This window comes from Oncorhynchus tshawytscha, linkage group LG01, assembly GCF_018296145.1.
Source record: "Oncorhynchus tshawytscha isolate Ot180627B linkage group LG01, Otsh_v2.0, whole genome shotgun sequence".
Lineage (NCBI taxonomy): Eukaryota > Metazoa > Chordata > Actinopteri > Salmoniformes > Salmonidae > Oncorhynchus > Oncorhynchus tshawytscha.
Window position 1 is genome coordinate 38629560 of NC_056429.1, and position 20871 is coordinate 38650430.

Genomic DNA, 20871 nt, shown 5'->3' on the forward strand with positions numbered 1-20871 from the left:
CATGTTCACTCTCCTCGATTAACTTGGACCTTTTTCAAAAGGAGGTGAGAGAGGACACAGGAGGGGACCATTTGAGGGAGAAGTTCAAATAGAGCTACAACTTCCACACAGGAGTATCAAAGGAACCATTAATTACTTTGTCAAGTTTAGTTCAGCCATGGTTCTATAGTCAAAAACATTGAAAAAATAAAACTTGACCAAACAAATGGTGAAACCTGGAAGTACAAAGGGAGACTCAACACATACGTTTTAATAGGGCGATGAGGACGCGCCCATATTCAGCACCGCTGAATGGACAGCGCTTCTCCTGCATCTCCACTCATTGAGACAGGTATAGTGGAGCTCTGTGGTGCTGAAATGGAAAGCACCTCTGTCCAGTTGGCAATGGATATTTCCCATTTGAGGGTATTTTGACATTATAAGCACAGTTCAATACAGTCCTCATTCCTTTATGAAGTGGCAGTTTAGCCCAAACAGTGACTCAGAAAAGATAGCAGCAGGCAAATGTCCTCCCCTGAGCTTATCGTGAGACACATGATAACAACCCGTCATATCCCATGGACAATCCTAGAGTTGTGTTCAGCAGAGAGAGAAGTTTTGAGTGAAGATTCCTTACAACGTTAACTGCCCTACTTGTAATATATGTTCATTAATTTACAGGGAGATGGCAAATACCCGCTAGCCCCAGGTCAATTAGTGGATTTCGTCGTTTTCAGACACACCCGTTGCCGACAGGTGCAGAAAATCAAGCACACATTAATGCAATCTCCATAGATAAACATTGGCAGTAGAATGGCCTTACTGAAGAGTTAATTGACTTTCAACGTGGCATTGACTTTCAACGTGGCACCGTCATAGGATTCCACCTTTCCAACAAGTCAGTTTGTCAAATTTCTGCTCTGCTAGCGCTGCCCCGGTCAACTGTAAGTGCTGTTATAGTGGAAACGTCTAGGAGCACAACGGCTCAGTCGCAAAGTGGTAGGCCACACAAGCTCACAGAACGAGACAGCCAAGTGCTGAAGCATACAAAAATTGTCTGTCCTTGGTTGCAACGCTCAATACCGAGTTCCAAATTGCCTCTGGAAGCAACGTCAGTACAGGAACTGTTCATTGGGAGATTCATGAAATGGGTTTCCATGGCCGAGCAGCTGCACACAAGCCTAAGATCACCATGCACAATGCCAAGCGTCGGCTGGAGTGGTGTAAACGCGTTCTCTGTAGTGATGAATCACGGTTCACTATCTGGCATTCCGACGATTGAATCTGGGTTTGGCTGATGCCAGGAGAACACTGCCTGCCCCAATGCATAGTGCCAACTGTAAAGTTTGGTGGAGGAGGAACAATTAACTCAGGCTATTTTTCATGGTTCGGGCTAGGCCCATTAGTTCCAGTGAAGGGAAATCTTAGCGCTACCACATACAATGACATTCTAGAAGATTCTGTGTTTCCAACTTTGTGGCAACAGTTTGCGACGGCCCTTTCCTGTTTCAGCATGATAATGCCCTAGTGCACAAAGCGAGGTCCATAAAGAAATGGTTTGTCGAGATCGGTGTTGAAGAACTTGACTAGCTGCACAGAGCCCTGACCTTAACCCCATCAAACACCTTTGGGATGAATTGGCATACCGACTGAGAGCCAGGCCTAATCACCCAACATCAGTGCCAGACCTCTCTGATGCTCTTGTGGCTGAATAGAAGAAAGTCCCTGCAGCAATGTTCCAACATCTAATGGAAAGCCTTCGAATATGAGTGGAGGGTGCTATAGCAGCAAATGGGGGACTAACTCCATATTACTGCCCATGATTTTGGAATGAGATGTTCAAAGAGCAGGTGTCCACATACCTTTGTCCTGAAGATACAGTATTGTTATGATCTTGAATGGAAGACAAGACAATAGCCTGGTAGAGATGTCTCCCCATGCACTTTGATCTTCCTCTTGCATGTCCTTCACTCAACAAGGGTAAGAGACTGTCCTTTACATATTTAACCCCCCAATCACATATGTGGATAATCCTGGCCTGAACAGAACAGGCTGTAAAATTATCCTGAATTTAATAAAGGGGGGAGGAAAAACAATGGGAGCTGTAGAGGGGAAAAAGCCTTGTATGTTTTCCAAGAGCCGCATCATCAATACCTGACTTATCAAGGATAATGAATAACAGTGAGAGGCTGAGAGAGATACCATGGTGGAATTTAAATTGGACACAGACAGGAGCGGAAACAGGGCAGCGAGGAAAGGTCAAATTCCTGTTGGGTGTTGAACTCGCCAGGAAATGACCCCATGAGTCAGCAAAAGGCATTCTTTCCCGAAATCACTGGAATCACCCTCTTCTCCTAGCCATACATTCCTGAGACACCATGTTTGCCATCTAATCAATTTCCGAGACAATAGCGTATTTAAATGCCTTGAGGCCCTTGAAGCCCCTGAATGAGACTATGATTACCTCAGGGGGGCAGTAATGGTGGCTTGAGGACACAGGAAGTCAGTCTGAACATTCCCAGGGTGCACTGCTCTAGTCTGTTCTCACTCACCTTGAACACATCGGCCAGGATCTCAGCTCCTTTCTGATTGGTGCGTTTGGAAAGCCCCACAAAAAACTCTCTACCTGAGGAGAAATGGACAACAACCTGTGGTCAGTATGGATGGAGAGAAAGATAGAACAGAAAGAGAGAAAGTACGGCCTGAACGTTTGGGTCGCCACTCAAGAGCATTGCAGAGAGAATGGGCGTAGCCGTTGAGCTTTTATAAATGAGCCGTTAGCGACGACGTTGCCAAGAGGAAATGTTCCTAGCCCTGCCTGCCAAGTGAAACCAATTTCAGCTGGATGGGAGATGGGAGGAACGTACCACAGAGAGCCAGCGTCTAGAAACTCAATTAAGTGTTCTAGTGCTTTTTCCAAGCCCTGCATGGTGTAGAGCATGACCCACATAACATTCACAGGCAAAGCTGCACAACTGTTACAGAATGTACAGAGTAGACCATAATAAAGACCTCACCTCACTAGCACTCTACCTACAGTACGTTCTCAGCTAGTTCATTGTGAGATGACTGTTGTGGAACAAGGTTCCTATTGTGATGAAATAGGGTGTGTGTGTGTGTGTGAGAGATGGGGGTATAATATTGCCATCTGAGCTAATCATTTTCAATCATGCAATGGGGCAGACTGCTGTAAGGAAAAACGCTCTTGTGAGGTCACATAGAAAGATATGACAGTCAGTCCGTTGTAATTTGTACGCCATTTCAGTTGAGGTCACCTCAACTACTTGACTATTCCGAATTAGTTATTCGGGAACAATGTTTGTTCACCACCTGTGGTGATGGGTCATATCATTTGCATGATCAAGTGGTCATACATGTTTAGCTTTGCTGAATACCTGTATACTGTATCTGTTTCCATAGTGATAACTAAGAGGATGGTGATGCCCATGGTTTTAATGGTGTGTGATTAGTGGAACGTTGTGTACCTGTAAAGAGGACGTCTCCTCCGTCCAGAGTGGCGTTCTCATCTGACATCTCAACGATGTTTAGGTCCAGCTCCTTCAGAGCTCGCCGCATGGCCTCCGTCTAGAAAACACACATAGACAGACAGGGTTAAGGCACATACACAAGTGCATATCTAGGCGCGTGCAGTCACGGACAGATGCACACACAAAGCATTCATTGGAAAGATGTTTATTGCAATGAGATATAGTACACACACATGACACACCAATAGGAGAGCTCTCAATGATATATGGAAATGAATACCTGGGACAGCCTAATAAACAGCGTCCAGAGATAGGTATTATGATCAAGTCATCATATTGCTACATAACACGAGCGAAAAGGCACATGATCCACCATCAGCCAGGTTCCGGAGTAGAGTACGAATCACGTAAACCAAACCAGTCTGTCCAAGAGATCATCATGACATCATCACTGCGAGCCACAAGGTTATGTCATAACAGAGGAAGTATGTAAAACTTTTTATATGGCCACGGTGGTGGAAATGGGGGAGGAAGAGACCAACACGAACCTAAAAAAGGTTGGCGGATTAAAAAACGATCCATCCAAGTCAAAGTTCCTGGCCCGTTCTCTGGGTCAGCTGCCCCTGTGTGTGTGTCTCCATAGAAGAGGACCAGCTGTTTGGTGGTGGACTGGATTTGGTCAGTGTAGCCTGGTCTGAGGTCCGCCTATTCTGGTTTTGACTGTCCCGGGTTTTGGGGGTCCCCAGGGAGCTGTGACTGCCGCGGGGCCTGGGGCCAATGTGATGTTAGTGTAACATCAGTGTTTCCACAGGCCCCTATCTCACCATGACCTCAGCCTAGCTGTTCGCTAATCGAAGGCTTCTGCTTCTCCTCACACCAGACACCCGGGCCAAGCCATGAAGTCATCCAGGTAGAGACTGCCATGCGGGCCACGGCACAGCACAACACAGATAACACAAACACTTACTCTTTCTCACTCTCCCACACACGCATACATACACTTGCTATGCATTACACACATCCACACACAAATCCAAGACCTCCCTTGGATCCTCAATGAAACATAGTAGAACATGAGACCCTTTACCCTTTAAGTTCTATGTTTTTTTGTTGTTTTTTTTGGAAGGCTGCGAGGGTTTGTTTTGTAGAAGGACGCTAAGTGTGATTTTGGATGATCTTGTGGCTCTGGCTCTCAGACACAACAGCACCTGTGTAAACAATCATCACACAGACCAGGCTGTACCGGCTGGTTCCTCATCTGCTACGGCTCAACCTCATTCCACACAAACTCAACCACTTTTGCAGCATCTCACAGAGCACCAAAGGCATCTCCTCCGCCACCTCATCCACATTTTCCCTTTTCTTCTCTCTCTCCTCCCTCTTCTTTCTTCAGCTCCCAAGAACATTGTCTCCTTTTCACCTATAGGTATGCCGTACTCTAGTTCATTAGTGGTCATAAGTAGATACTATGAAGTCACGACTGAATGTCTATCTAATAAACAGCATGGAAAATAGCCGTTTTAATTGGACCAAATATCTATTGAAATTAGAACAGACATGTTTTCCTTCAGAAGGTTATCAGTGCAACGCCTTCAGCACTCCAATTAAGATGCATAGTAATTGCCCTAAGGGTACACAAGTTGTTTTGAATGATCCACAATAGATTTCAGATCTACTTTCCACTTGTCTTTGGCCTCATATTACGTAAGGAACCAAATCAAATAAGTCAAGATTTTCCCTTTATTCAGTTTCATCTCCATTTCTCTCTACTTCTCACTACTCTTCCCTTCTCCCAGGGCTACTCCACCATTCCCCCACAGCCGCCCAGCCTCCACCACTGCGGTTGCCCCTCTCCTTCCCCTCTGCCTCCCGATGTGGCACACTGTGACAGGACTGGAGCCTCTGCCTGTGCCATCACAGCTGCAGCCTCCAGGAATCTTCAACAACCCACCAACTAACGGGCGGGAGTACAAACACACGCACCACGCAGATACGCACGCACACACAGACTAACCCTAACCCCCTTGACTTCACCCCTCAGGCATTTCCTCTGACGTGACCTCACAGGAGGTGATCTGTCCCAGGGACGCCAACTGGGACCCTCAGGGGCCCGGGAGTCAAACGCACCGACCCCTGAATACAGACAGGCGCTGGTGTGTGTGTGTGTGTGTGTGTGTGTGTGTGTGTGTGTGTGTGTGTGTGTGTGTGTGAGAAATAGAGTGGGGAACAGTTCTGGGGCCCGTCCGTCTCGTTCTTACCACCTGGACCCCCAAAACAGTTCCGGATTAGTTATTTACATTGCATGGATGAGTAAATGAGCCCAGACTGGAAAATACAATTGGGGGTGTTCAGTGCATGACAGATACAGACTAGAGGTGTGTGGGTGGTTGACTGGTGGAGGGGTTCCCTAAAGTCAAACAAAGCTCAGAGGGTGTGCAGATACATGCGGTGGAGGGGGAAATATAGGCTAGTACATGGTTTCCCAAACTCGGTCCTGGGGCCCTTCATGGGTGCACGTTCTGGTATTTGTCCTTGCACTTTAGTGAGTCAATTATTGTAATAATACTTATTTTGAGAAATAGCGGCCCTCGTGTGTACTTCCAGTAATAATGCATATCCCAATATGGTACAGAAACGGTGTGAAAATCTGGATACCGCCCAAGCCTACATCTAGATAGCCTAGTCGAACAGACTGAGTGGCCACCCTGGCTGTTATGTAAAGAGGGTGCCAGCTCCACTCTCCAACTGACACCCACTCCGCTGCTAAACCGCCCGCCCTGCCCAGGGCTACACGCTGAGAGCTAGGCCCTCCTATGAATGAGAAGGGCCTTTTAAAATTCACAACGGAGTTTTGACTGTTCTGTCCTAGGTACCCTGGTCCCAGATCTGTTTATGCTGTCTTTCCAACTCCTATGGTCACTGTCAAGCAAGATAGCACAAACAGATCTGGGACTAGGCTACTAATAGTTGGAGCATGAATACAGAAATAAATAGCTTAATTTTTATTCCATGGCCATTGGGCAATTGAGTTGGAAAAGTCAAGTTCATGCGGCATCAATGATCGTTGGAGCTTCGGATGGACATCCCATAGCATAGATGAGGATGAACATATAAGACTAATGCAGAGAAGGAAAAGTTAAAGAATGGAATGGGAATGCCAATCAGAATGGAAAAGGCTAATGACAAAGCTATGCACCCCAGAGAAGGAATTTCAATAAACACACTGAACTTCATTAGGTATACAAAACATCCAGCGGGATAACGTTATCAGATCTTTCCAGGTATTTAGTACATCTTTGACGTCATGGAAGGACTAGAGAGATGACTGGACTGTCTTTGTTCAGTGATGATAGGAGTAACTTGGAGCCTTAAAAGACTGAGAGGTTTGCTATGGTCAGTGATTCTCACCGAGTGGTTACCTTGAGATTTGCATACTTGGCCTAGAGGGTAACACACTCGCACGCAGGTGGACGTTTATAGTCATGAATCTTGCCCTGTAGGCAGAACTGAGCGATTTCCGCTAGATGGACCAGCTGCAAAGTCCAAATTGGCTATATAGTAACAATTCATGAAAACAAAAATTTGCTTTTTGGTCTTAATTTAAGGCTAGTGTTGTGAAGGGTCATGCCACCCCCTACAGTCTTCTAACTGTCTCCAATTACCTTGAGCAACACCCCTTTCCTCCACACCTGTTTACATTCCCAAATCATCTCTCCTCTGCCCTTTTCACCCCTTTCAGTTCCTTATTGATGCAGCATGCTCCTTCCTACACACTAGGATATTCTTTTGGTGATGCCACTGGGTAGCCCTAGCATTCCTCCTGCATTATATGATGAAGTAAGTGCCCTTTGTTATTATACTGTTTGGAGAATGTAAGTCCTAAATAATATATAGTACTTGCCCTATTATTCATTTGTATAGCCATGCTCTCCGTTTTCTAATGATGCTAAATGCTATGGGCCCTTTGTTCTAGTTATGTGTTGGCAGTCTCCTTAGTTTATAGATGTTATATGTTAAGTCTATTTATACCCATAGTCACTTGGCACTACCTTGCCATGTCTGCACCTTTATGTTAATTTCTTTGTTTTCCTAATGTTTAATTTTTGTATCTCTCTTCCAGACCACCACATCCTGATTCACGTTATGACAGATGCACCGTTGTGGCAGAAACAGTCTGGAACCTAGCTTACTGTTCTGCCCTAGTCCTTTTCTTTATGGTCCTTCGAGCCGGATAAGACTGCTGCCTTGGAACAAAAGCCTTCAAAACGCACACACTGAACCCAGAAGCACAAATAAATCTTCACCCCCTTCCAGTACCAGCTCCTCCTAGGCATACTAAGAGACATTTAAAGTAATCTACAAGAGAACGCAGGAGCAGCGGGTACAGCGGACATCACCCCCATCAAGCTCCTATCTAATCCAGCCTCCATCGATAGTTCTTCCAAACCCCCCTCTTGTGGCCAGTGTGCCAGCCCCTCCAAGCTCCCCTCCTGTGGCCAGCACACCAGACATCATACCAAGCCTCATCCTCCAGCTCGGATCCAGGGAGCCACCAGTCCAACTCCAACCCAGGGCCTTTCCTTTCCAGTGGTCAGTGTGCCACCTCCGGGCCTTTCCTCTCCAGTAACCAACATGCCACGCCCTACAGGTCCCTATCCTGTGGCAATTGTGCAACCTCCAAGACACCCCCTGGTGGCCAGCATGCCAACCCCAGGTTCCGGCTGGCAAAACAAACCCAAGCCGTCCAACTGTCTAGAAACATCAGAGGGATGTTGAGCTTTGCCTTCCTCCTTGCACATCCTTGTTACCCATATCCTATCTCCAAGGCTTTTACAAGCCTCAACACATCCTACCCACAGGCTTTATATGCCCCGTCTCCTAACCTCCGTCCACGCCCTCCCCCTATGTGCTCTGTTCGTTACTGTGTTCAACTGTGTAATGATTCACATTCTGACCGATGCACCATGGTGGCTGTCCTGAGCCTAGCTAAGCCTGTCATAGCCCTAGTCCTTTTCTTCAGTTAGGGTAAGCAGTGTGGTTAAGGTTAGGTTTCAAATCATGGGTTAGGGTTAGAGTTAGGGTTTTATGACTTTGTGCCTGTGCCAGCTAGTGACCAACTGGAGCTACCTCTAGAGAAAGATTCATAACCTGCCACTCACGCGTGCGCATACACGCACACACAGGTTTTATATTAGTCTTATTTTAAATTAATATAGTTCAGTCCTTGAGCTGTTCTTGTCTAATGTTCTGTATTTTGTCATGTTTTGTTTTGTGCAGACCCCAGGAAGAGTAGCTGCTGCTTTAGCAACAGCTAAAGGGGATCCTAATAAAATACTATAAGGGAGAGTGTTTCTAATTCTCCATTACATACACTGCTCCTCTGGACCGTCCCCTAACATGACTAAACAGGAATAGTATTTTATGAATAGTTCAGTAAAATGGAAGTTGCAGGTAATCGGGAAGTCAAGGAAAAGCGTTGAGCATGCAGGCACTGACTGACTGCTGCCTTGAGAGAGATGATGCTCTTTTTCTCACTTTCTCTCACACAACCTAAATGCATGCGCACATGCTTGCAAACACACACGCCACATGCACACATAGTACTGTGTCAATTATCTTTGTTGTTGCAAAACTGAGTTGTTTTTTCACCATTCCTCTGTTAACAGGTTGTGGCAGTGCTATAACCCAGTTCACAGCAGGAATGTGACAAAAAGTATGCTATTTATGCAACAGTCTAATGAAAATAAACTCTCAATGCCTTGTCCAGGCCAGGCAGGCGGTATCCAAACAAATCCCAAGGCAATACGTTGGAAAAAACCTGCGGCCTGAGGTAACCAAGCCATCTTTCTCGCTCTCTCTCTCGCTCTCTCTCTCGCTCTCTCTCTCTCTCTCTCTCGCTCTTTTATTTTGCATAACACACAACTATCTGCTTAGGGATTACATAAACGTTTGATCAGTAGGTCAAAGTAAAGCAGCCACAGTAGATCATCAAGAACCTCACAGCTGAGCAGAACAACAACCACGGGAGATGTGGCCGCCTGTCTCAGCAGCAGAGGAAAGGAGAGGAAGCTAGCTAGAGCCAGAGACCTATATCCAATCACTGCCAGACTAAGGTTTTGTCCCAAATAGCATCCCATTTTCAGAGCCCAAGGCTCTGGTCAAAAGTAATGCATTATATAGGGAACAGGGTGCCTTTTAGGAGGGAGACTAGATCCAACCACTGCCAGAACGACTTCATTTGGACTCCCAGGATATTCGGAGCTGGAGCAGAAAAATGCCCCAAACAGCCTGTGAGGCTGACATATTTATGGCTTCACTAAGGAGCTGAGATGGCAGAGCAGGGTGTGGCATGGTGGGGGGCATATTATGGTCTGAGTGTGGATTGTTGTGCAAAAGGAAACTCACATAGAAAACTCTCAGAGTTAGAGTTACAGGGAGATACAAAAAGGGGAGCGAGAGAGAGGAGAGAGAGCATTTAGGGGACTTGGCAAGGTAGGGCTCTCTCTATCTATGTTCCTCCACCCTGTTACCCTAGCGAGCCAGAGTGAGCCCCCAGGTAGCCTCCTTCACCCTGCTGGGGGTACATTTCAGTCCCGTCCCTTGGTGTTACCATGGACCAAACCCTCCAACCCGCTGGGGTGTTAGGCAAGAGGGGAAACCATTATACCTATACCTATTATACCAAACGGAGAGTTTGTTTCCAGCTTTATCAAGGCACCAATCATACCAGCTCAGGCATCTACCTCGGGCATTCAAAGGCTGTTTCTCTGTCACTGTCATTAGATACACGTGTCATGTTGAAGACTGGCTTTGTTAAAGGCATCACAATAAGGATGTTCCATTTCTGTGTTTTTTTCTGTCAAAGTGCTTCACTCACACCCCTTCCCTTTCCGGGAAGAGTCAACTACCCTTCCACACTGGGAACGAGTCAGAATGGACTCTTTCTAACATACTAAGAAGTACTTCTAGTAAAAAGCACTATCACTATCCACTATCCACTATCCATTAGAAAGATGAGTTTCAAGAAACTTCGGCACAGCAACTGTGGAATGGCCTCTTTTAAAACAGCATCTTATTCTTAGTGTGCTTCAGTATACAAGGGAAGCCTCATAGGATGTGAACTTTAGAGCTGTATAGATCTAGCACTGTAATCAGCACACAAACTCACTCCCGACACTACTCGGTTAAGTAGCCTAGCTACAAGCCAGGGGGGAACCCTAGATGATCTTCAGAGCTCTAGGCAGCATGCTCTCAGGAAGGGAGACAGATTAGAGGACATGGAAAAACAAGAAAAATACATAAAGACGAGACTGGGAATGAGTGGAATAAGAGAGAATTCTTTCAAGACACCTCAATTCATTCAAGACCCCCCCCCCCCCCACACACACACACACACACACACAGAGCTCTACTACAACAAACAAAGGTATCAGCATTGCCGGCCCAGGGCCAGCATTCCAGTCTCAGGGAAAATAAAGCTTCTCCTTCCAACCTCCAATCTCCCTCCTTATATCAGCAGCAGAGCCAGAAAGATACGTGTGTATGTTTTTGTAGTAGCTGTGTGTCTCTCATACACACAACCTCACACTGCGATGGCTCCACAAATATAGAAAGTAGAACTGCAGGGCAACAGGGTTTGTTGAAGGTGGGTGTATGAGTGGGGGGTATGGGTTGCCCTTCTTTATCCCCCCCACGTTTTGCCTTGACCACCAGGGACTATATCTCTGCCCCCCCCCCTCCACACACACACATACCCCTCTACCCCAACACAGGAGGTGAAACAATAAACACACCCCCTAGGAGGATTACAGTGGACCCTTGCCTGGCCGCCTCTGCCTGATCAGAAATAACATTCCGTTCATCAGTGAGGGAGCATGCACACACGCACACACAGCTCTGTACCCCCAGCCGGTCAGTCACGCCATCATACAACAGGCCCTTAGAGAGAAGACAAACGGCTGGCATTCACTTTCAAGGGCTCTGTTAAATCGTACTGACACAATGATACATTCTGTGACCAGATGGGTTTAACGACAACAATGTAGGCCAGAAGTTAACTTCAAAAGGGGAACATAAATTCGAACATGATTGCCTTTGAAGGTCCTTTGATCTATAAAGTAAAAAGCCTGGACGAAGATAGGTTGCCCGAATGTGTAGGCGCTTAACGAGAGGTGGCCCCACTAACTCACCTCCCACACTTGTTGAATAGTGACTTTACTCTCCCTTTCTCTGGCTAATATAGAGGGAAAAACCTATTCCCAGACCACCTTTGGCCTACCTGGCCAGGTATACAGGACCACCCACATCTTTAGTGGAGCAGTGAATTACTAAAACACTGACCTGACTGGATCCACCATCCCAAACACTCACCCTCCAACCCAACCCCCCCTCCCCCGATATAGCATGTTGTGTGTGTCTACAACTCCACAAGCTTCTATCAAGATTGTAAAATGTTTGGCAAGGGACTTCTAGACTAACTAAAAGACACTGTTAGGCAGAGTTTGTCTGGACGAGAGTTAGAGGAAACAGAGGGAAATTGTTCAGTGAAGCTCATGAACACTCACCACACACATGTACGCACACACACACTGAATCATAGAGCTCCAAACAAGTACTTTCCCTGAATGTCTCCCAGAGCGTGACCCCAGATGACTCTTCCAGAGGGGGTAATGGAAAAAATCTGGTTTGACGCTTTGAGAGAATCAGAGATGAGACAGAAGAAACGAGATAGGTAGTTTAGACTGCGGTGAAATAGGCAGAGAGATAGAGAAAGGAGATAGAGAGAGAGACGAGTCATGAGTGAGGAGGTGATGACACTAATGCTATCACTAAAGGAATCCCCATCTCATCTCTAATCCTCCAATGCCTGAAAGAGGGAGGCTGGACAGGGTGAGGTCAGCCCATGCAGGGTCAGCCTGCTCTGGGCCTCTAAGAGAGGGACCCTGTCCATGGAGGTCAGAGGAACCACTGGTCTCCAGAGGATACTGATAATGAGTAATTCAGAAGAAATGTCTGTACAGTGTACAGTCGTGGCCAAAAGTTGAGAATGACACAAATCTTAATTTTCTCAAAGTTTGCTGCTTCAGTGTCTTTAGATATTTTTTGTCAGATGTTACTATGGAATACTGAAGTATAATTACAAGCATTTCATACGTGTCAAAGGCTTTTATTGACAATTACATGAAGTTGATGCAAAGAGTCAATATTTGCAGTGTTGACCCTTCTTTTTCAAGACCTCTGCAATCTGCCCTGGCATGCTGTCAATTAACTTCTGGGCCACATCCTGACTGATGGCAGCCCATTCTTGCATAATCAATGCTCAGAATTTGTGGGTTTTTGTTTGTCCACACGCCACTTGAGGATTGACCACAAGTTCTCAATGGGATTATGGTCTGGGGAGTTTCCTTTCCATGGACTCAAAATATCAATGTTTTGTTCCCCGAACCACTTAGTTATCACTTTTGAATTATGACAAGGTGCTCCATCATGCTGGAAAAGGCATTGTTCATCATCAAACTATTCCTGGATGGTTGTGTTGGACAATGTGTTGGTACCATTCTTTATTCATGGCTGTGTTCTTAGGCAAAATTGTGAGTGAGCCCACTCCCTTGGCTGAGAAGCAACCCCACACATGAATGGTCTCAGGATGCTTTACTGTTGGCATGACACAGGACTGATGGTAGCGCTCACCTTGTCTTCTCCGGACAAGCTTTTTTCCGGATGCCCCAAACAATCAGAAAGGGGACTCATCAGAGAAAATTACTTTACCCCAGTCCTCAGCAGTCCAATCCCTGCAGTCCTTTTGCAGAATATCAGTCTGTCCCTGATATTTTTCCTGGAGAGAATTGGCTTCTTTGTTGCCCTTCTTGACACCAGGCCATCCTCCAAAAGTCTTCGCCTCATTGTGCGTACAGATGCACTCACACCTACCTACTGCCATTCCTGAGCAAGCTGTGGTACCCCGATCCCACAGCTGAATCAACTTTAGGAGATGGTCCAAGCCATTAACCAACAATGCAGTTTTAAGAAAATATCAACAAAAAAGAAGTAAGCGATAAGAAAAACAAACAATTAAGGAGCAGCAGTCAATAACAATAGCGGGCTATATACAGGGGGTACCGGTTCAGAGAATGTGTCAATATGCGGGGACAACATTGTCGAGGTAATTTAGGTAATTATGTACATGCTGGTAGGGCTATTAAAGGGGCTATGCATAGATAATAACAGAGAGTAGCAGCAGCGTAGGGGGGTAGCAAAGAGAACAGTCTATGACTAGAGTGGCTGGAGTCTTTGACAAATTTTAGGGCCTTCCTCTGACACCGCCAGGTATAGAGATCCTAGATGGCAGGAAGCTTGGCCCAGGTGATGTACTGGGCCGTATGCACTGCCCTCTGTAGTGTAGTGCCTTGCGGTCAGAGGCCGACAGTTGCCATACCAGGCAGTGATGCAACCCGTCAGGATGCTCTTGATGGTGCAGCTATAAAACCTTTTGAGGATCTGAGGACCCATGCCAAATCTTTTCAATCTCCTGAGGGGGAATAGGTTTTGTCATGCCCTCTTCAAGGCTGTCTTTCTGTGCTTGGACCATCTTAGTTTGTTGGTGATGTGGACGCCAAGGAACTTGAAGCTCTCAACCTGCTCCACTACAGCCCCGTCGATGAGAATGGGGGCGTGCTCGGTCTTCCTTTTCCTGTAGTCCACAATCATCTCGTTTGCCTTGATCACGTTGAGGGAGAGGTTGTTGTCCTTGCACCACAAGGTCAGCTCTCGGACCTCCTCCCTATAGGCTGCCTCATCATTGTCAGTGATCAGGCCTACCACTGTTGTGTCATCAGCAAACTTAATGATGGTGTTGGAGTTGTGCCTGGCCATGCAGTCATGGGTGAACAGGGATTACTGGAGGGGACTGAGCACACACCCCTGAGGGGCCTCCGTGTTGAAGATCAGCTTGGCGGATGTGTTGTTAACTACCCTTACCACCTGGGGGCGGCCCTTCAGGAAGTCCAGGATCCAGTTACAGAGGGAGGTGTTTAGTCCCAGGGTCCTTAGTTTAGTGATGGGTTTTGAGAGCACTATGGTGTTGAATGCTGAGCTGTAGTCAATGAATAGCATTCTCACATAGATGTTCATTTTGTCCAAGTGGGAAATGGCAGTGTGGAGTACAATAGAGATTGCATCATTTGTGGATCTGTTGGTGCGGTATGCAAATTGGAGTGGGTCTAGGGTTTCTGGGATAATGGTGTTGATGTGAGCCATGACCAGCCTTTCAAAGCCCTTCATGGCTACAGATGTGAGTGGCTCGGCTCGGTAGTCATTTAGGCAGGTTACCTTAGTGTTCTTGGGCACAGGGACTATGGTGGTTTGCTTGAAACATGTTGGTATTACAGACTCAGACATGGAGAGGTTGAAAATGTCAGTGAAGACACTTGTCAGTTGGCCAGTGCATCCTCGGAGAACACGTCCTGGTATTCCGTCTGGCCCAGCGGCCTTGTGAATGTTGACCTCACATCTGCTGCGGAGAGCGTGATCACATAGTCATCGGGACCAGCTGATGTTTCAGTGTTACTTGCCTCGAAACGAGCATAGAAGTTATTTAGCTCGTCTGGTAGGCTCGTGTCACTGGGCAGCACTCGGTTGTGCTTCGCTTTGTAATAGTTTGCAAGCCCTGCCACATCCGACGAGCGTCGGAGTTGGTGTGGTACGATTTGATCTCAATCTTGTATTGAAGCTTTGCCTGTTTGATGGTTTAGAAGGCATAGAGGGATTTCTTATAAGCTTCCGGTTTAGGCCCACTCCTCGAAAGCGGCAGCTCTGCCCTTTAGCTCTGAATGTTGCCTGTAATCCATGGCTTCTAGTTGGGGTATGTCACTGTGGGGACGATGTCCTCGATGCACTTATTGATAAAGCCAGTGACTGATGTGATGTACTCCTCAATGCCATCGGAAGAATCCCGTAACATATTCCAGTCTGTGCTAACAAAACAGTCCTGTAGTTTAGCATCTGCTTCATCAGACCACTTTTTTTATAGACGGAGTCACTAGTGCTCACTGCCTTAATTCTTTTCTTATAAGCTTTTACTGGTTTTATCAGGAGGATAGAGTTATGGTCAGATTTGCCAAATGCAGTGCGAGGGAGAGCGTTGCGTCTCTGTATGTGGAATAAACGTGGTCTCAATTTTTTTTCCCCTCTGGTTGCACATTTAAAATGCTGATAGAAATTTGGTAAAACTGATATAAGTTTCCCTGCATTAAAGTCACCAGCCACCAGGAGCGCCGCCTCTGGATGAGCATATTCCTGTTTGCTTATGGCGGAATACAGCTTATTGAGTGCGGTTTTAGTGCCAATTTCATTCTGTGGTGGTATGTAGACAGCTACGAAACAAAGATGAAACCTCTCTAGGCATTCTTATCGGCAGACTCAATAGCCTTTGCTTCTCAAATGACTGCCTCGCCTGGTTCACCAACTACTTCTCAGATAGAGTTCAGTGTGTCAAATCGGAGGGCCTGTTGTCCGGACCTCTGGCAGTCTCTATGGGGATGCCACAGGGTTCAATTCTTGGGCCGACTCTTTTCTCTGTATATTTCAATGATGTTGCTCTTGCTGCTGGTGATTCTCTGATCCACCTCTATGCAGACGACACCATTCTGTATACATCTGGCCCTTCTATGGACACTGTGCTAACAAACCTCCAAACAAGCTTCAATGCCATAAAACACTCCTCCTGTGGCCTCCAACTGCTTTTAAATGCTAGTAAAACTAAGTGCATGCTCTTCAACCGATTGCTGCCCGCACCCTCCCGCCCGACTAGCATCACTACTCTGGACGGTTCTGACTTAGACTATGTGGACAACTACAAATACCTAGGTCTCTGGTTAGACTGTAAACTCTCCTTCCAGACTCACATTAAGCATCTCCAATCCCAAATTAATTTAGCAACAAAGCCTCCTTCCCTCATGATGTCAAACTTACCCTCGAAAAACTGACTATCCTACCGATCCTTAACTTTGGCAATGTCATTTACAAAATAGCCTCCAACCTCTAATCAGCAAACTGGATGTAGTCTATCACAGTGCCATCTGTTTTGTCACCAAAGCCCGATATACTACCCACCACAGCGACCTGTATGCTCTCGTTGGCTGGCCCAAAATATTTGTCGCCAAACCCACTGGCTCCAGATCATCTATAAGTCTTTGCTAGGTAAAGCCCCACCTTATCCCAGCTCACTGGTCACCATAGCAACACCCACCCATAGCACACGCTCCAGCATGTATATTTCACTGGTCATCCCCAAAGTCAACACTCCCTTTGGCCGCCTTTCCTTCCAGTTCTCTGCTGACAATGACTGAAACTGGAGCCTTAAATCTCCCTCTCTAACTTTAAGCATCAGCTGTCAGAGCAGCTTACCGATCACTGTACCTGTACACAGCCAATCTATAAATAGCACACCCAACTACCTCATCCCCATATTGTTACTTATCCTCTTGCTCTTTTGCACCCCAGTATTTCTACTTGCATATCATCATCTGCACATCTATCACTCCAGTGTTAATGCTAAATTGTAAATATTTCACCTCTATGGCCTATTTATTGCCTTACCTCCCTACTCTTCTACATTTGCACACACTGTACACAGATTTTTCTATTGTGTTATTGACTGTACGGTTGTTTATGTGTAACTCTGTGTTGTTGTTTTTGTAGCACTGCTTTGCTTTATCTTGGCCAGGTCTCAGTTGTAAATGAGGATTTGTTCTCAACTGGCCTACCTGGTTAAATAAAGGTGAAATGAATACATAAAAAAAGGTACATAGTGTGATCTACAGCTTATCATGAGATACTCAAACTCAGGCGAGCAAAACTTTGAGACTTCCTTAGATATCTTGCACCAGCTGTTGTTTACATGAATGCATAGGCCCCTGCCCCGTGTGTTACCAGAGTCTGCTTAACTGTCTTGCCGATAGAGTGTATAACCCGCCAGCTGTATGTTCTTAATGTCATCGTTCTGCCGTGACTCGGTGAAACATAAGCTTTTGCAGTTTTTAATGTCAAGGTTGATAGGATATACGTGCTTTCAGTTCGTCCCATTTCTTTTCCAGAGATTAAACGTTAGCTAGCAGAATGGAAGGCAAGGGCAGATTAGCCACTCGTCGCCTGATCCTCGCAAGGCACCTGGATCCTTTGCCTCAATCTCAGTTTCCTTCTCCAGTGAATCACGGGGATCAGGGCCTATTTGGGTGTCTTCAATATGTCCCTCACGTCCGACTCATAGAGGAAGAACTCCTTGTCCAATTTGAGATGAGCAATCCCAGTTCTGATGTCTGATGTCCAGAAGCTCTCATAAGAGACGTATTTGTATTTGTCACATACACATGGTTAGGAGATGTTAATGCGAGTGTAGCGAAATGCTTGTGCTTCTAGTTCCGACAATGCAGTAATAACCAACGAGTAATCTAACTTAACAATTCCAAAACTACTACCTTATACACACAAGTGTAAAGGGATAAAGAATATGTACATAAAGATATTAATCAGTGATGGTACAGGACGGGATAGGCAAGATGCAGTAGATGGTATCGAGTACACTATATACATATGAGATGAATAATGTAGGGTATGTAAACAAAGTGGCATAGTTTAAAGTGGCTAGTGATACATGTATTACATAAAGATGCAGTAGATGATATAGAGTACAGTATATACATATGAGATGAATAATGTAGGGTATGTAAACATTATATTAAGTAGCATTGTTTAAAGTGGCTAGTGATATATTTTACATCAATTTCCATTATTAAAGTGGCTGGAGTTGAGTCAGTGTATTGGCAGCAGCCACTCAATGTTAGTGGTGGCTGTTTAACAGTCTGATGGCCTTGAGATAGAAGCTGTTTTTCAGTCTCTCGGTCCCTGCTTTGATGCACCTGTATTGACCTCGCCTTCTGGATGATAGCGGGGTGAACAGGCAGTGGCTCGGGTGGTTGTTGTCCTTGATGATCTTTATGGCCTTCCTGTGACATTGGGTGGTGTAGGTGTCCTGGAGGGTAGGTAGTTTGCCCCCGGTGATGCTTTGTGCAGACCTCACTACCCTCTGGAGAGCATTACGGTTGTGGGCGGAGCAGTTGCCGTACCAGTCGGTGATACAGCCCGACAGGATGCTCTCGATTGTTCATCTGTAGTGTTTTGTGAGTGCTTTTGGTGACAAGCCGAATTTCTTCAGCCTCCTGAGGTTGAAGAGGCGCTGCTGCGCCTTCTTCACAATGCTGTCTGTGTGGGTGGACCAATTCAGTTTGTCTGCGATGTGTATGCCAAGGAACTTAAAATTTACTACCCTCTCCACTATGGTCCCATCGATGTGGATAGGGGGGGTGCTCCCTCTGCTGTTTCCTGAAGTCCACAATCATCTCCTTAGTTTTGTTGACGTTGAGTGTGAGGTAATTTTCCTGACACCACACTCTGAGGGCCCTCACCTCCTCCCTGTAGCCCGCCTCGTCGTTGTTGGTAATCAAGCCTACCACTGTAGTGTGGTCCGCAAACTTGAAGGTTGAGTTGGAGGCGTGCATGGCCACGCAGTCATGGGTGAACAGGGAGTACAGGAGAGGGCTCAGAACGCACCCTTGTTGGGCCCCAGTGTTGAGGATCAAATCAAATCAAATCAAATCAAATTTTATTTGTCACATACACATGGTTAGCAGATGTTAATGCGAGTGTAGCGAAATGCTTGTGCTTCTAGTTCCGACAATGCAGTAATAACGAACAAGTAATCTAACTAACAATTCCACAAAAAAAAAAAAAAAAAAAAAAAAAAAAAACTACTGTCTTATACACAGTGTAGGGGGATAAAGAATATGTACATAAGGATATATGAATGAGTGATGGTACAGAGCAGCATAGGCAAGATACAGTAGATGATATCGAGTACAGTATATACATATGAGATGAGTATGTAAACCAAGTGGCATAGTTAAAGTGGCTAGTGATACATGTATTACATAAGGATGCAGTCGATGATATAGAGTACAGTATCTACGTATGCATATGAGATGAATAATGTGGGGTAAGTAACATTACATAAGGTAGCATTGTTTAAAGTGGCTAGTGATATATTTACATCATTTCCCATCAATTCCCATGATTAAAGTGGCTGGAGTAGAGTCAGTGTCATTGACAGTGTGTTGGCAGTAGCCACTCAATGTTAGTGGTGGCTGTTTAACAGTCTGATGGCCTTGAGATAGAAGCTGTTTTTCAGTCTCTCGGTCCCAGCTTTGATGCACCTGTACTGACCTCGCCTTCTGGATGACAGCGGGGTGAACAGGCAGTGGCTCGGGTGGTTGATGTCCTTGATGATCTTTATGGCCTTCCTGTAGCATCGGGTGGTGTAGGTGTCCTGGAGGGCAGGTAGTTTGCCCCCGGTGATGCGTTGTGCAGACCTCACTACCCTCTGGAGAGCCTTACGGTTGAGGGCGGTGCAGTTGCCATACCAGGCGGTGATACAGCCCGCCAGGATGCTCTCGATTGTGCATCTGTAGAAGTTTGTGAGTGCTTTTGGTGACAAGCTGAATTTCTTCAGCCTCCTGAGGTTGAAGAGGCGCTGCTGCGCCTTCCTCACGATGCTGTCTGTGTGAGTGGACCAATTCAGTTTGTCTGTGATGTGTATGCCGAGGAACTTAAAACTTGCTACCCTCTCCACTACTGTTCCATCGATGTGGATGGGGGTGTTCCCTCTGCTGTTTCCTGAAGTCCACAATCATCTCCTTAGTTTTGTTGACGTTGAGTGTGAGGTTATTTTCCTGACACCACACTCCGAGGGCCCTCACCTCCTCCCTGTAGGCCGTCTCGTCGTTGTTGGTAATCAAGCCTACCACTGTTGTGTCGTCCGCAAACTTGATGATTGAGTTGGAGGCGTGCGTGGCCACGCAGTCGTGGGTGAATAGGGAGTACAGGAGAGGGCTCAGAACGCACCCTTGTGGGGCCCCAGTGTTGAGGATCAGCGGGGAGGAGATGTTGTTGCCTACCCTCACCACCTGGGGGCGGCCCATCAGGAAGTCTAGTACCCAGTTGCACAGGGCGGGGTCGAGACCCAGGGTCTCGAGCTTGATGACGAGCTTGGAGGGTACTATGGTGTTGAATGCCGAGCTGTAGTCGATGAACAGCATTCTCATATAGGTATTCCTCTTGTCCAGATGGGTTAGGGCAGTGTGCAGTGTGGTTGAGATTGCATCGTCTGTGGACCTATTTGGGCGGTAAGCAAATTGGAGTGGGTCAAGGGTGTCAGGTAGGGTGGAGGTGATATGGTCCTTGACTAGTCTCTCAAAGCACTTCATGATGACGGATGTGAGTGCTACGGGGCGGTAGTCGTTTAGCTCAGTTACCTTAGCTTTCTTGGGAACAGGAACAATGGTGGCCCTCTTGA

At 46.3% G+C, this 20871-nt stretch overlaps 1 protein-coding gene across 3 annotated transcripts in view; it reads right to left on the reverse strand.

The window, feature by feature from the left end:
* The window catches only part of LOC112250485 (N(G),N(G)-dimethylarginine dimethylaminohydrolase 1), a 127839-nt gene that overhangs the window by 33058 nt on the left and 73910 nt on the right, over positions 1–20871 (reverse strand). For all 3 annotated transcript variants that reach the window (XM_024420695.2, XM_024420688.2, XM_024420681.2), the window contains exons 2-3: positions 3465–3564; positions 2532–2605 (exon numbers count right to left, since the gene is read on the reverse strand). In XM_024420695.2, coding sequence (XP_024276463.1) covers positions 2532–2605; positions 3465–3564 — 174 coding nt within the window. The remainder of the gene's footprint in view (positions 1–2531; positions 2606–3464; positions 3565–20871) is intronic.